Source organism: Amphiprion ocellaris, chromosome 7 (genome assembly GCF_022539595.1).
Source record: "Amphiprion ocellaris isolate individual 3 ecotype Okinawa chromosome 7, ASM2253959v1, whole genome shotgun sequence".
Lineage (NCBI taxonomy): Eukaryota > Metazoa > Chordata > Actinopteri > Pomacentridae > Amphiprion > Amphiprion ocellaris.
Window position 1 is genome coordinate 1,084,047 of NC_072772.1, and position 16,058 is coordinate 1,100,104.

The 16,058-nt window shown below is 38.7% G+C and overlaps 1 protein-coding gene across 1 annotated transcript; it reads right to left on the bottom strand.

The window, feature by feature from the left end:
- Positions 1–385: 385 nt before the first annotated feature.
- On the bottom strand, positions 386–9,633 carry slc13a5b (solute carrier family 13 member 5b). Its single transcript, XM_023272017.3, has 12 exons — positions 9,476–9,633; positions 8,467–8,595; positions 8,247–8,383; positions 7,797–8,017; positions 7,496–7,676; positions 7,280–7,402; positions 6,930–7,142; positions 6,724–6,827; positions 6,494–6,615; positions 4,330–4,491; positions 3,120–3,257; positions 386–1,791 (listed from the first exon to the last, which is right to left on the bottom strand). The coding sequence occupies exons 1-12, from the start codon at positions 9,572–9,574 to the stop codon at positions 1,666–1,668; spliced, it is 1,755 nt and encodes a 584-aa protein (XP_023127785.1). The 5' UTR covers positions 9,575–9,633; the 3' UTR covers positions 386–1,665.
- Between the last annotated feature and the right edge of the window lie 6,425 nt (positions 9,634–16,058).

Genomic DNA, 16,058 nt, shown 5'->3' on the forward strand with positions numbered 1-16,058 from the left:
AAGTGCAGGTAGCAGTCATGTGAAGTTGAGAAAGAGCCAACCGGTGATGAAAGTGAGATCATTCTGTTTTGGATGACAGCGAGGGATGACAGTGCTGTTTTCACAGATCAGACCGACTTTTCTTTCCTCATTGTTTAAAACCCTGTGCAAGGATACAGACGGATAGATAGATCTTACTGTTAAATCAGAAGCTTACATGTTAAACCGGGTATTTTTGTCAAATTTAAAAAACATTGTGTGCATCACTTCAACAAGAGATTATTGGATCACTGTTCATTACTGTATATGGAAATTACTGAAGTCACACAAAGTAACATCAAAACGCATTTTTTAAAATTTTTGGAATCATGTGCAAAAGTCTCAAAACTAAAGAAAATCGACCATATTTATACAGTGATTATTACCACTTTATTGCAAGTTATATACAATTCATTCTTGCAAGGAGACATTTCACAATGTCAGCAATGATGGTATTGATTGAAACAATAAAAATGTGTTTACAGTACAGTAAGTCAGTGTGTTTGTACAAGGCACATGTGGGTTTCTTGCTTTTGTTGTCATGATACATGTCAAAGTTCAACTGATGCTGGAAGTGTCGTATTTCATCTATAGGTCTGTGTCAGGGTCAGTTTGGATGCAAAGGAGGGAAAAGCACAAGTTTACTCATGATCAGATCTTTGTCGTACTACATATATTAGCCAAATATCCATAAATAACTAAATGGAAAATGGAATGATCAGCCTTTCCTTCCAATACTCTCGACACTTGGCAGCCGTAGTGGAAAAAAATTGTTTTAGATTTGTACCAGAACCACAATGTCAAAAGTCTTATATTCAATAGTTTACTTTAGTGAAAATACAGATATTGACACAAAAAATGTATCAGTAGTGAAAGTCATTAGGCAGCTAAATTGCCCTTGGCTCACTGGATTAGTACTACTAACGTACTAACAGATCTTCCTCTAAGTGAAATGTTGCATCTGGTCCTGACAGGGGTTATTGGACAAATGTTATATGCAGTATCAGTGTATAAATGCATCATAAATTTACAAATACATTATATTCTTTCAGTGTAAAATCTTAACAAGAAAAAATAACATCAAATGAAGTTAAGTAAAGCAGAAGCTGCACAAAATGTACCTTAAATTTTAGTTAAGTTGCATTCTCATATTATACATTATGGCTTATTGCTATTTACACGTGGCTACAGGTGAGTATGCAAAATGTCAATAATAACTTGGCGCATATGAATAGAATTTTCTTTGATTTCCTTTGATTAAAGAAAGAGTTGCTTTGAATGGTGTTTATAGAATTGGTTGTTGAGTCTCTTTGTATTTTGGGATATAAATACCAGCAGTATATAATTTCTGTCGTACCATTGTAAAGTGAGAAAGGGTCTTCTCAAAAATATAACTTCATTATCATACAATGCAAATAAGAAAATATTTTAACATCATTTAACCCCTCTTTGTCCCAATTATATTAATCACCTCTGCCTTCTGCAAGCAAGTCTCAGGTGTCCATGAAAATGAGTCTTGTGAGGTCTTAACAGCAAACAGACACATGCAGTTCACTGTGTGGTCCGCTGCTGTCGCTCTGACCGCTGGTCTTTGTCTGTCGGGAGGGCAGGGTGTGCATGGATCTTCTCCTGCTGCAGAACCAGGACTCATACCCCAGTGGCGTTGGCCCATGCAGGGAAAGTGTCCAAGTCAAACATGGCCCTCCCCCAGCTGTTAATGGCCAGCGTGATGCAAAGGATGCCGATGATGTTCATGACAAATCCTGTCTTGGCCTGGTGGAGGAGAAGGAACAGCAGGTCAACATCTGTAGTGTTGCTGGGAATTACATGAGAAGACCAATATCTCCAAAGTTATTATCAGTAGCTGACAAATATTGTTATATCTATCAGTGAAGTGATTTGTCAGACTTTTTTCCCCTGAATTTGTCTTTGTGCCTCTAAGTATTTGGGTTATCTGACCATTCTTGTTAACACAATATGTCTTGAGGGAATTTCTTTGAATTCAACTGTTTCCATGGATTTGAGGATAAACTAAATAGAATTTGGTGGTTAAAGATCACCATGTCTATGACCTTACAAAACATAGCAACAACCCATAGGCTAATTATGACATTTAATTCAACATAAATCTCCAGTGTAAAAATATAAAGTTAGGATTTTTATTATCCAAAAGGTCAAAAGTCAAGACTGGACTGATGGATTTAAACTGCACTTGACTGGTTGGTAGAGGCCTGTAATCACAAGGCATAAATGCTAATTTGATAAGATTTTTGGATGTGCATGTTCTACACCTCTCATTTTTGTCTGGCAGATATAATACTACAGCTACAAGTGGGATAAAGTCTTGTTATTTTTACCTTTGGGGTTTGGACTAAACTAGCTAGAGCATGCTTATTAGTGGTATACTGGTAGACAGGCATTTGAGCTTTGTTAGCTTTGTCATACTTTCACGTTGCAGTTTTTCCTTTGTTAACGTGTCCATGTGGTGTTTTTTATTCATTGGAAGACACACCAGGATGGAAAAAAACAGTCATTGCTAGGTTGAAAATTTCCACCCTCAAGCTGCAAGTGTATAAAAAGACAAATTCAGACTTCCAGGGTTTCATATGTAAGAAACCTAACAAATCAATCCAATCAGGTGTTTAGTTGGGCCTTTCATTATCATTATTCTTCTTTAGAAATGCTTTCTGGTGCAAACACACATTGCTGAACTCTTCCAAATATTACAATTTGCCATTGTGTGGTAGAGAAAGATTTTATAATGTTAGAACAGAATGAAGTGAGCTGGTGTGCTTGATTTGCAGCAAGGGGCAGAGGTGGATGGAAAAAGAGGAGGGCGTTCATAGATTTACAAAATCTAGAGGAAGTTGTGATGTAGAGTTACATCCAAACCATTAATTTCATGAATATATAACTTGAATAAATGAATGCAAGTTTATATGGGTTTAATCAGTGACCAGAGAGAGACTTTACACATCTGCAAATGACAATAACCACAGGTTCTGCAGTCGTAAAGGTGTAACAATGGCCCTAAAGTCACAGCACTGCATGTTCAACATATAATTTGCACAATAAGCATGAAAAACTACTCCCATACTCACCATGTCAGCAACCTTGAGGTATCCATAAGAGAAGACAATGGCGTTTGGAGGGGTGGCAACAGGCAGCATAAAGGCAAACGAGGTGCACAGAGTACAAGGCACCATGATGTACAGAGGATTGATTCCGATAGACTGAGACTGCAATAATCACACAGAAGGTTTCAACAGTCTGAAGCAGGGATGAACACAGCCTTGATCACAAAATCCTCCACTCCTCTATCTGGCTATTTTTCTGCAACCGTAATCTCTGACTCATAACTCAGAGTGAATTGTGTGCAATTCTGTGCAAAGTGAAAACGCTCATTAGGTGGGTGTAAATAAGATGTAATTCCTGCAAGCTCAGTGCTGAGTCATGATATCCAAAATAGAAAAGCACAACATATGTAGCGATAATGGCAGACTACTAAGATGCAGAAAACATTACTCTGTGGAATTTGCTTCTGAATTACATATCCCACAGCACAGTAGCTTACAAGTGCACAGTAATTTCTGGTTCTCAAAATAAACTAAGGGTGAAAAGACTTAAACTTTATACTTAGTCTTCTTTAAACTGTCGGCTGTATATCAAGTCACCACGATGACAGTGTTTTGTCTTGTCAGATCGTTTTTGTTTAAATCAAACGCTTAAGATTCTCTTGACAGGATGACACACAAAGTAACATGCCGCAAGCTATGATTGCCGCAAAGTGTCATCTCTCTTTTTCTCTCTCTTTTTGTTTGGTCTCCATCTTCACATGAGGGTTGGATGCACTTGTTCATGCACCATATCAATCTGAATGCCTCTTACTTGGCACTGTCTTTCGCAACCCATCATTTGCATTCCCCTGAGTGCTCAACTAGCAGGCACAGTAATGCTATTCTTCAGCAGCAAGCGGGGAGGGCAGTGTTACAAGGCACTGGGCTGAAGTGGTGTGTTTGGCAGGTGATTAATGGGAGGAGGGGCCCATAGTAGGGTACCCAACATATTCAGGCTGAATGGGCAACTCGATGGGGAACCATACATGGGAAAATAGGCCGGCTCTCACTGGGAGTAGTTTCAATGCTGCACTCCAATTGGGGAAATCAGCTAAAGAGAAATTACACGAAGGAGCACTTCATCGAACTGAGCCGCTGCTGCCAAGCAGGATTGTCTGTCTCCTGCACTCTGAGATCCTGCAGCTACTTTTTTTGTTCTTAAAACACATTTCAGTTTCTCTGTGAGAGCTCTTACCATTGAGGCTAAGACAGGGAGGAAGAGCGTCGCTGTGGCCACATTACTGGTGCACTCTGTGAAGGTAGCAAGCAGCAGGCACAAGAGGATAGCAATTGCCCAGGGAGGGATGGATTGCAAGGGAGTCATCTGATTTCCCATCCACTGTGACAGTCCTGATACCTAAAAAACACAACATTAAATTACATATAAATGACAAAACGCACAAAACCAGTCAAAAGTTTGTTGATGCTCTAAAACAGAGCGTTTAAGTAATAAGAGTATGCATCTACTCTACCAGTCAAAAGTTTGGACACACCTTCTCATTTAATGTTTTTTTCTTTATTTTCATGAATATTTCCATTGTAGATTCTCACTGAAGGCATCAAAACTATAAATGAACACATCTGGAATTCTGTAGTAAACAAAAAAGTGTGAAATAAGTCAAAACACATTTTATGTTTTAGATTCTTCAAAGTAGCCACCCTTTGCTTTGATTACTGCTTTGCACACTCTTGGCATTCTCTCCATGAGATTCATGAGGTAGAACCTGAAATGGTTTTCACTTCACATGTGTGCCTTGTCAGGGTTAATTTCTTGCCTTCTTAATGGGGTTGGGACCATCAGTTGTGTTGTGCAGAAGTCAGGTTGGTAAACAGCTGACAGCCCTTTTTGACAACTATTAGAATCCATATTATGGCAAGAACCAATCAGCTAAGAGAAACAACACTCCTTTATTACTTTAAGAACTGAAGGTCAGTCAGTCCGGAAAATTTTTAAAAACTTGTATGTATCCCAAAGTGCAGTCACAAAGACCATCAAGTGCTACGACGAAACTGGCTCACGAGGACCGAGCCTGGAAAGGAAGACCAAGAGTCTCCTCTGCTGCTGAGGAGAAGTTCATCTGAGTCTCCAGCCTCAGAAATCACAAATTAACAGCACCTCAGATTAGAGCCCAGATAAATGCCACCCAGAGTTCTAGTAGCAGACACATCTCTACATCACCTGTTCAGGAGACTGACCAATCAGACCTTTATGGTCAAATAGCTGCTCAGAAACCACTACTAAGGAAAAGCAACCAGCAGAAGAGATTAGTTTGGGCCAAAAAACACCAGGAATGGACATTAGACCAGTGGAGATCTGGGCTTTGGTCTGATGGGTCCAACTGTGAGATCTTTGGTTCCACCACTGTGTGTTTGTGAGATCAGAAAATGTGAATGGATGGTCTCTACATGCATGGTTCCCACTGTCAAGCAAGTGCTCAGCATCTCTGGGACTCCTTCAAGACTGTTGGAAAAGCATTTCCGGTTCTACCTCATGAAGCTCAACGATAGAATGCCAAGAGTGTGCAAAGAGGTAATCAAAGCAAAGGGTGGTTATTTGGAAGAATCTAAAATATAAAACATGTTTTGACTTATTTCACACTTTACTACATAATTCCAGATGTGTTCATTTATAGTTTTGATGCCTTCAGTGAGAATCTACAATCTAAATAGTCATGAAAATAAAGAAAAACCAATAAATGAGAAGGTGTTTCCAAACTTTTGACTGGTAGTGTATGTCATTCTTATAAAATTGTGTATGAGGTTAAAAATGATCCCTTCATCACAGTCCATTTTTTATTCGGTGCAGTTGGGTTTCGTACTGCACAGACATCAGAAAATGGAAAAATGAAAATAAACTAACACCCAATAATAAGCTTACATTTGATGGTTACTTGGTTTAAATATGATAAATAACAGCTGATTTCACATGATGACCAGTTAATGGCCTTCACTTATAAACACTAGTTTGGGTTTGTGCACAATACATTTAAACCTTTAACATTACATGAAAATGCAGGAATTAAACATTAAGGTGTCCTCTAAACATCCATCTGGGAACACACATCTTAATGTGTTAATGAAACAAAAGCAACACATTTGAGGAACATTTTAAATAGTACCACATAAGCAGTAAATGAATGCAGCTCTGATACAGCATAAAAGTATACAAAACGTGAGGCTGTCATGAGATACAATTAAAAACAGTAACAAAGGATTACATACATGCATTGTTCTTGTGAATCACTTGCAATAAAAACTACTGAAAAACTGACAGTGGCTGCTCCACCACAGATATTTTTATTCTTACCATATTGTGTGAAAGCACATTATTCAGCCTTACTGCTGTCATGACCACTTACTTCACTGCCTTTGGCCAGAGCAAAGCCTCCTCCAAGAAGAAGCACAATGCCCCATGGTAACTTTTTTTGGGCAACTTTCCATGTGAGGAGAGGTGGCGTTGGGCCAGCACTTTGATGAGGTGCTACAGAGCCAACAAATTAGACATCAGAGTAAATCACTGCGCAGTCGACTCCTTTCAAGCTGTAGGCGTAGAACACATAGTGTAAACTCTTTCAGAATGATGGCTCACCTATGTCAGCTCTTGTCCTCCGTGAACAGAAACGTGGGGGTTTAGAGGGCAGAACAAAGAGAAGGATGGCAACAAAGATTGCCACTGTGGCATCTGTCACATACCTGAGAGGAAGAAAATCCAGTTATACAAAAGTTTTAAACTAGATTAATATGTGGATGAAAACTTGGTGTCAAAAGTAGAAATCGAAAAGTGTGTATACAGACTCTGCTTCAGAGTTGAAGAGCACTGTGGCCCAGCCGTCGATGAAGCCAGGATCCCTCGTGAACCACCCAACCACCAGCAAAATGAAGATACCCAGGACGTTTATCTCTCCGAAGGACATCGGCCCCAGCAGACGATACTGCTCACGGATCACATTGTAGGCAGCAATGTCCTTCTCGGTCTGCACTGATCCACAGCCCCACGTCTTCTTAAAGCTAGAAGGATTACGCGGGAACAAAATATCTTTGTGTCACCTCTGCACTCAATCACACTGTTGATGCGGTAAAAAGCTTCTTGATGTTGATTCAAGTCTCTGTCGCTATAATTAGGCTTTAACCATCACCAAACTCACTTGAATCCCATAAAGACAAACTGCAGCCAAAGCCAGGCCAGCGTGAGCATGATGATCATGTTGGGGAAGGCAAAGCCGAACCAGGAGGCAAAGTTAATCACATCCCCGTTTTCAGGAAACAATCTGTTGAAAACAACAACAGAGAGCAAATATATTAAAAATCAAGATTACAAATAATGGAATCATACATTGGAAATTGATTTAAAAAGCCCTCACTGGTTCATTTGGCCATTGAGCACCAGATTGGGACCAGTTCCTGTTAGTGTGGCGGTGCCTCCGATACTGGCAGAGTAACAAACACACAGGATCATCCCTTTACACATTTTCAACTTTTCTGCTGCCTCCTTATGCTTAGCAGCCTCCACTGTGGCATCTAAGAAAGTCACCACCACTGGGCCTTCAAACAAAGAGCGGGGGATGAAAAGAGTTACCAGCAGCAAGCAGGAACAGCTTATAATGCTGTACACGTTTTTCTCTTTGCCAAACAGATAGAACATTGTACTCAACAAGACCTCACCTTGTCCCTCACTCTGCTTCTCTGTCTGCAGAGGAGGTTTGCTGTCAGTCACCGATGTCTGGACCTCCTCATCTGTGCTGAGGATTTGAGGGATTTCTGCATCGGTGTTGTTGAGCTGCTCCAGCACTGCTTGGACAATGGGAACCATCATGGCTGTGGTGGCCGTGTTGCTGATCCACATAGACAAGAACGCCGTCACACCCATGAAACCCAACATCAACCTGTCAGGAAGATTGGAAAAAAAATTGAACTGTTAGTGGCCTTGGATTGGAAGTAGGCATCTTATATAAGCATCAATAGCAAAAGGGAAAAGCAATGTTTTATGACAGTAATTAAACCCTTGAATGCAATTTCCTTATCTGCAGTATCATTTACTGATACTTCTGATATCACAGCTGATTAGATAGGCTACAGAAGTGTAAGTCTTTATGATGAAAGCAAGCCGCTCACAGCGCTGGACGAACACCAACTAAAAGCAGCACCCTCAAGGCGATGCGCTTGTGCAGATTCCAGTGTTCCACGGCCACGGCAACCATCAGTCCCCCCACAAACAGCAAGTTGGTGTCCTTCAGGTACTGCATGCACACCTGAGAAACCAGAGCAACACAGAGTAAGGTGCACGCAGCCACAATTTCCAAAGTGCTGCCACCGTGGTGGCTATTTTACTCACATCTTTGGACTGCATGATGCCAAACAGGGGGAAAAGGAGAGCTGGGAGCAGAGCAGTCACTGCCAGTGGTAGAACCTCGGTGCACCAGTACACCGCCATCAGGATGATAACATAGCCACATTCTGCCTCCTGGATTTAGAAAAAAAAAAAAAAAAAATTCACACTTATAACACCTAATCTCACTTTATGAGATTTAGATAGGATCAGTCCGTCAATGAAAGTGTCACTTTACCTCTTTAAAGTATTACAATCTGAAACAATTGCACAATTTTTAATGGGATGTTATGATGGTTCAAAGGGTGAAAGTAAGTGTCCTATTGTTTCTTATCACCTGGTTACGGAAACACCCATTGAATTGCCATTATTACAAAATTACATTATAATTTGTCATGTTTTATTGTTTGACTTCAACAAACCTCTTTCCCCTTTCTGAATAGAGCTGATTGATGCTGATGTTCACATTACACGTGCCTCTGCATGCCTACTTTGCTTTGTGTTCTTATCATGACATGCTTGCAGTCCGTGTGCTTATGTCTGCTTGTCACATGTGAAGGTAACAATGTGGACGGAGCCCCCTGCGACCGTGTGTTCCCACACTGGACATGACTCTTCATGTTTTCAGTTAAAAGAACAGGACTTCAGGGTGCATCAGGCAGCACTGGGCTGCTCTCATGCATTTTCGTGGTGCACTTGTGAGCTGCATCAACAGGTGCAGGAGAAAAGCAGTGCAGACCTTCTCTCATCTCGCATTTATGGCTGTTGATGTCTATGCTGTGCGTAAATTGCGCGTAATTTGGCTCGGTCAAGTGTTAGAACTGCACCTGATGCGCAATGTAAGTAAGAAATATTTCTCTTAATTAAAATATATAATTAAAGACATACTGGTTGGATTATATGTGGTCAAATAATAACATTTCTTGATCCAATACTAAAGGAATATTGCAGTCTAAACTTTGTTGCAGTGGCAAAGTTTTAATCTAAGTTCATTCCATTTAGAAGAATTACATACCCGTGTCCCGATCACCAAAGGCAGCGGAAGAAGAAGTAACGGAGTAGAGAAGAGGACAAGCTGGTTCTTAACAGAGCGAAGATATTTGAAGAATGCCATCCTGGAGGAAAACGTAGAAAAGAAGGCTTCGCACCATGGATCGCGCTTTTGAGGAGCAGACGAGAGGAGGAGGGGGGAGTCCCACGGCAAATAAAGGAGAGAGAGAGAGAGAGGGAGAGACAAATCACAATGAGGAGGGGGGGTAGAGCCAACAAAACAAAAGGAATTACTGATTAACAGAGAAAAAGCTCATCTAACATGATCAGCAATAAAGATGTTTTCACATTTTTATTTTATTTCTGGCATTGCAATCACAATGCTGCAGTTTTCCCATGAATAAAAGATTTGCAAATGGAAGATTGTACAGCTACAGGCTCTTTAAGTTTGTAAAGATTTTTTATTTTATTTTATCAGTAATGTCATTTGGAAGAGCAACATGAGGCATATTTGTATCTGCTTTCGAAGAATGATGAGATAAATACTTACAACCCTTTATCAGAGTAGATTTTATGTAATGGGTGATGAAGAGGTAACAGGATTTTTATGTAAAATATTTTGTGGAAAGTCACTAAAAACCGTTTTCCTCCCATATACTTTTCTTCGGAAGCACAAATGCTAGACTTTCCATGTAGATCCCTGTGGTGGAAAGTAACTGAGTATTTCCATATGCTTCTTCTTCTGTACAGTTCAGAGGACTAGACTCGACTAGATTTATTTTGCTACTGAAATTATTATGAAAATTAAGATTATTATTACAAAATTCACAATAACTCATAAAGGATGTTATATTAGTGTGGGATTCTGTAAGCAGCAGCACATAAATTAAATCAGCCTCATCTTCACCAGTTTACAGTGATGAACATTTGAATGCATTGTAATCCAGTAACATGACTGTGAAACGTGACATTCCATCTTCAGTACTGTAGGTATTTTTTAATTCCAGTACCCTGATACTTTCACTCAAAAAATATTCTGAAAGCAGGATTTTTATTTGTAACTGAGTATTTCTACTTATACTACTTTTACTGGAGTTAAATTTAAAAAAATCGGCCTCTGATGACACCCTATGCATCATTCTTGCCTCACCTTATTTTGGTGAACTGGCTGTTAACTGAACTAATTTTCATCAGAGTTTGAGGCAGAGGCTTTGCCTGGAAAATGCTGCGGTCATGAGTTCAGCAGAAGGTCCAAGAAATGTTAAATTCCCAAAAGACTATTGGATTTTCAGTTAACTTTCCTGTCAATCTGATCTTATCTCATTCCGACCTGGACTGTTCGCTGCCACACTCCAGTAAGTTAACTCAGCTGTGTATTAAAATCAATAATAGCAATCCTGCACCTCTCCTGTATGCTCATTGTTGACTTTATTAGTAGTAGAAATAAACAACATAACAACAATTTTGCACCTTTATTGTAAATATTAGCATTATCTATCTATCTATCTATCTATCTATCTATCTATCTATCTATCTATCTATCTATCTATCTATCTATCTATCTATCTATCTATCTATCTATCTATCTATCTATCTATCTATCTATCTATCTATCTATCTATCTATCTATCTCTCTATCTATCTATCTATCTATCTAGGACACAACTGTAGAGGCAAAAATAATGATTTTCTTAAATATATTTGTCTAAAATAAGTCAAATTTTAACATAAAAAAACATCGGTCTGTGTGTCAGATGCAGTGGACAGAACCAACTCTCAATCAAGGAAAAGCCCATCTGCAGACCTCAAATCTGAAACCACAACCTTGTGAGGCAGATGGGAGAAAGTAACGTCCTCACATTCGAGGCTTGTCATTTTCTGTCACCAAAGTATGACCACAAATGGGTTTGTTACCTGAGCAACCTCTCACAAAATGTGTTGCATTCAAGTAGCTGCATTAGCAAGCTTGGCTTCCTCAAATGTTGTTCAATAAATTCTATTTATAGGTAGTTCTTGGCAAGCAGTCTTCACTTATTTCAACATAACAGTAATGTAGGTTTTCCTTTCTTGTGTATACCACACAACTGCACAGGAAATGCTTAATTTAAGTACTTGTTTCAGAGAAAATGCTACATTTTAGTCCAAATCAGTGTATTCACCAGTCAGTGGACATGATAACTTTTGTCACGCTGACACAAAATAATATAATTTTACAAAATAAAATGTAAATATTTAATTCTACCCCTGACATCTCAGACTTATTTTTTTCTTTTCAAAAACCTAAAACCAGCTTCAGACTCAAAACCACTGAGCTATGGACAAAATGTTGCTGTCCACAAGAAGTAGGCAACAAGTTCATGAATGACAGAGATGATGAGAAAAAGAAAAATTGTTTTATGAGGATAAAGTGTTTTATAGATGGCATTCTTTGAACCATAGCCTGCTGTTACACAAGTTTTACCAACAGACAGACAGAAAACAGAATCTACTTGCTGAGGAAATAATGCAGATTAAATGAATGTTAATGTGAAAATAGCTTTTCATATTACACAAAAGTGACCACTTTATCACAGGTCACATCAGGCTATTTTCCAGCCGAAAGAAAACCACAGAGCCCTTCTGGTGAATTTATACAATTGTACTCACAAATTATGTCACACAATGCAAAAGCACATACATTGCTGGGCTGCTGTTACAGACAGGAATGCAGTGCTCAGGATACCGCATTGTGTCCATTCGCTTCTTATGTAATGTAAATTCAGGACATTGCAGTGAATGCTATAAACCAAAACCAACACTGGGCCTTGGGACATAATGCACATTCAGCCTGGCATTTCTATAAACTACTGAGAGCAGGACCTAAGAAGGAACATTACATGCTGAGCCAAGGAATGTCATGTTCTTTGGCTGTATCTTTTCTGCAAAAGTGCTGACAGTAATTATGCTGCAATGGTGGCATGCTAGGATGAGAGAAGCTTTTAATTTGTCTCCCTGTAATTGTGCGTCTCCATCCCGCTGTGGTCATGCATATAGGCTCATTTTTAACCAGTTTCTATGACATGCAAAATGTGTTATAATCTGGACAGTCAATTTGTTGAGCTTTTACACTAACTACCTTAATTCTGCCACTTTGCATTCTCAGCTGTGCCGCTAGTTTCTTTCACCTTCCTCTCAAAATGAACGGCTTGATGTGCAATCAGGTTGCCACATCAATGCATAAAAGTATGTGTACTTAAAAGCTGTTTAAAATGTCATTTGGGCACAAGATTCACAAGAACAGCATTCCCTCTGCAGACAACATCAGGACTCATACACAGCAACAAAACCAAAGCTAACGCATAAGCTAGCACAGTTCTTATAACAACATCCATATGAAGTTTGCAACTGTAATCTTTAGAATAGATTCTACCTTGATCCTCACAAGTTAAAGTCAATAAAATCTATCTCAAAAAATATTTAAATATAAAGATAGCAATTTCTATGTTGTCTGTATTAACAAGGAGTTATTTTCTTTTTAAACTTCCATCTTTGGCATGTACTGTATTCTGAGAATGAGAAGTAAATACATCTTATTTAGCCTCCGATGAACAGGTTCAACTTGAAATCACTGCAATTTGCCAGGTTTGCTGTGGCAGTGTCAGAGCTGATTTCCTGATTTCACTCCAGTCAGCATCCAACTGCATGAAAACATAACGTTGATCTATGAAGGTCCTGATGCAATTAAACTTTATGGGATGTTATAAAAGACTCAGTCAAAGTTGGAGCCACTTAGACGAAATAAAAAGATCAAACGACTGCAAATTTAAAAGTCAGCACAAAACTGCTGCAGGGTTCGTCTGTGAAATTGCAGATGTGATGCCACCTTGTGGAGAAAACTCTAACGACATCCCAGAGAGGTACAACCAGAAAACATTGTTTTATTTCGAGCAGAACAGAGACTGTAAACTTGAAAAACTGCCAAATTGGCACTGAGGGAAAGAAATATTCAATATTTTACTTAAGCCAAAGTACCAATACAGCAATATAAAAATACTTCATTTTCAGCTATGAACTATTGTAAAAACAGTTTGATATTCAAGGACAAAATCTGAGAGTTTATTACATGATTAATTGGGGAGGAGAGAAGAACAAAAAAAACTCTGATACACAGATCTGTTTTTATTATTTGAACTTTTTCTCTCATCTTCTATTTTGGCCAGAGATTTGATTTACTGAAATGAAACCATTTGAGAAGTTTATTTAGAACAGTCAATCTATCATTTGTGAGAATTTTTTTACAACTCATCTGAGATATGACACTGATTATGAGCTTGTTGGAAATACTGGCTAATCTTTAACAAAGCCATCTACTATAAAAGCTTCCAATCTATGATAGCTTAATTTAATAAGTAACAAATGCCGCAAAAAAAATGTAGCAGAATGGAAATATAAAGCGGCATAAAATGTATATTCTCAACGAAAGTACAACTACCTCAAAATTGTACAGTGCTTGAGTAAATGTACTCAGTTACTTTACGTTTGGAAAGTAGTCTATCAAAAGGTACTTCCAAAATGTGAAATTGTGGCCAGATGTTATTCATATTAGCGATTTACACAGTAAATTGCTAATGCTACTTTAAATGAAACATTCAAGCTCTTTTAAAATTTCTTTGTCAGGTGGAAATCACAGGATTTACTGTGAAACATGAGATGTCAAGCACAAGACTTTGCAGAAGAGTGTTTGGTATAAAACTGTGTTTTTCCCACTCTGAGATAACATAAATTTAAAAAGTGTGGCTAGTGTGCTTAGAGAATAGGCTATACTTAAGCCCTTCCCTTACCACTAAGACTATGCTAACTTAAATTTATTGTTAAATCAGATGAAATTAAATCACCTACAGATGTCTCTTTTTCCCCCCACTGGGGCTGTCACTACATCTAAAGATGCATTTGTTACTTCTAGGTGGGACTATGGTAATTCGTTTCAATCCGAATATCAAAGTAACTCTGAAAAACCTCAAGATGATCAAAAATGCTGCAGGCAGAGTTCTGACAGGAGAGATAATCTACCTCCCATACTGACCCCTATTCCTGTAAAATCCAGAATGGAATCTAAAACCCTTCTCCTCACACACAAAGCTTTTAATGACCGAGCTGCATCGCATCCTGAAGACCTTATTGTCCCATACTCTCCCAAAAGAGCACTTAGTCTCAGACTGCAGGTTTACTTGTGGTAGTTTCCAAAAGCAGAATGGGAGGCAGAACCATCAACTATCAGACTCCTCTGCTGTGCAATCAGCTCTCCATTTGGTTTCAGGAGGCAGACATCCTCTCTACTTTAAAGATTAGCCTTGAAACTTTCCATTTTGATAAGGTTTACAGTTAGATTAGATTGACAGGTGACTCTGACCTACCCCTGAGTTATGCTACTATGAGCCCAGGCTGCTGGGAGACTTGCCATGATGCACTGAGCAACTCTCCCCTACACGCCACACTTTCTCCCTCTATACATTTACATACCACCATTCCATATCACTAACTTTTTGTCTTCTCTCTCCTGTAGTTTGTGTTTTATCCTCTCTGCAGGAAGCTTAGGCTCTGGAATGACACATTTCTGATCTGTAGTTATTGGCCTCACCAGCCCTCCCAGTGTTTGTTATTCTCTAATGCTTTGTTTTTGTTCTACGTGCTATTTTTTCAATTCAATTCAGTTCAATTTATTTAAATTAAATTTGCTTTATTGGCATGAAAATCATGTAAGCAATATTGTCAAAGCATCAAGGAAAAGTCTATAATTTTATTACAGAACAAACATAACACACGTCATCAATCAAGGACAAAAAACAGCAAATATTTGAAAACAAGAAACAAAAACAGTGAAGATGTGCATTAATTGATCCATATACGTAAACAAACAAAAAACAAAAAAAGAACAAATAAATGAATAAACAAAAAGCCAGAATCTGAGCTTGGAGGAGACTGACAGTTATATTATAGAACAAACAAAACACACGTATCACCCACCAAGGAAAAAAAACCAAAACCATAATAAAAAACACAAAAGATAAACAGTAAAAATGTTCACTAAATATATAAATGAGTGAAAACTAAGAATCTGAGCTGTAAGGAGACTGACAGTCTGGTTGAGCTTGTTGCATTTTCTATGATGCAAACATTACATAGTATGGAAAAAAAAGTGAATCGAGATGTTGGACTTTTATTTATTTTTAATTTCCTCTTTTCACTTTAACGCCTAACCAGTTGAGGCAGATTTCCGCTCTTCCTGAGCCAGGTTCTACTGAAGATTCCTTCCTGTTAAATTTTAATTTTCTCTTTCCAGCTTGCTTAAAGGTAATCTTTGCTGGGTTTCTCTCCATAATATAATCTGTAAGGTCTCTATGTTACTGTGCAAAGTGCCTTGAGATGACTTCAGTTGTGGATTGGTGCTATACAATCTATACCATCAAGTTCCTGGGTCTCCACATCACCAGTGATCTCACATGGACCACCAACACCTCCCACTTGGTGAAGAAGGCTCAGCAGAGACTTTTCTTTCTGCAGAGGCTGAGGAAGACCAAGCTCCCCTCACAGCTTCTCATGAACTTCTACAGGAGTACAACTGAGAGCAT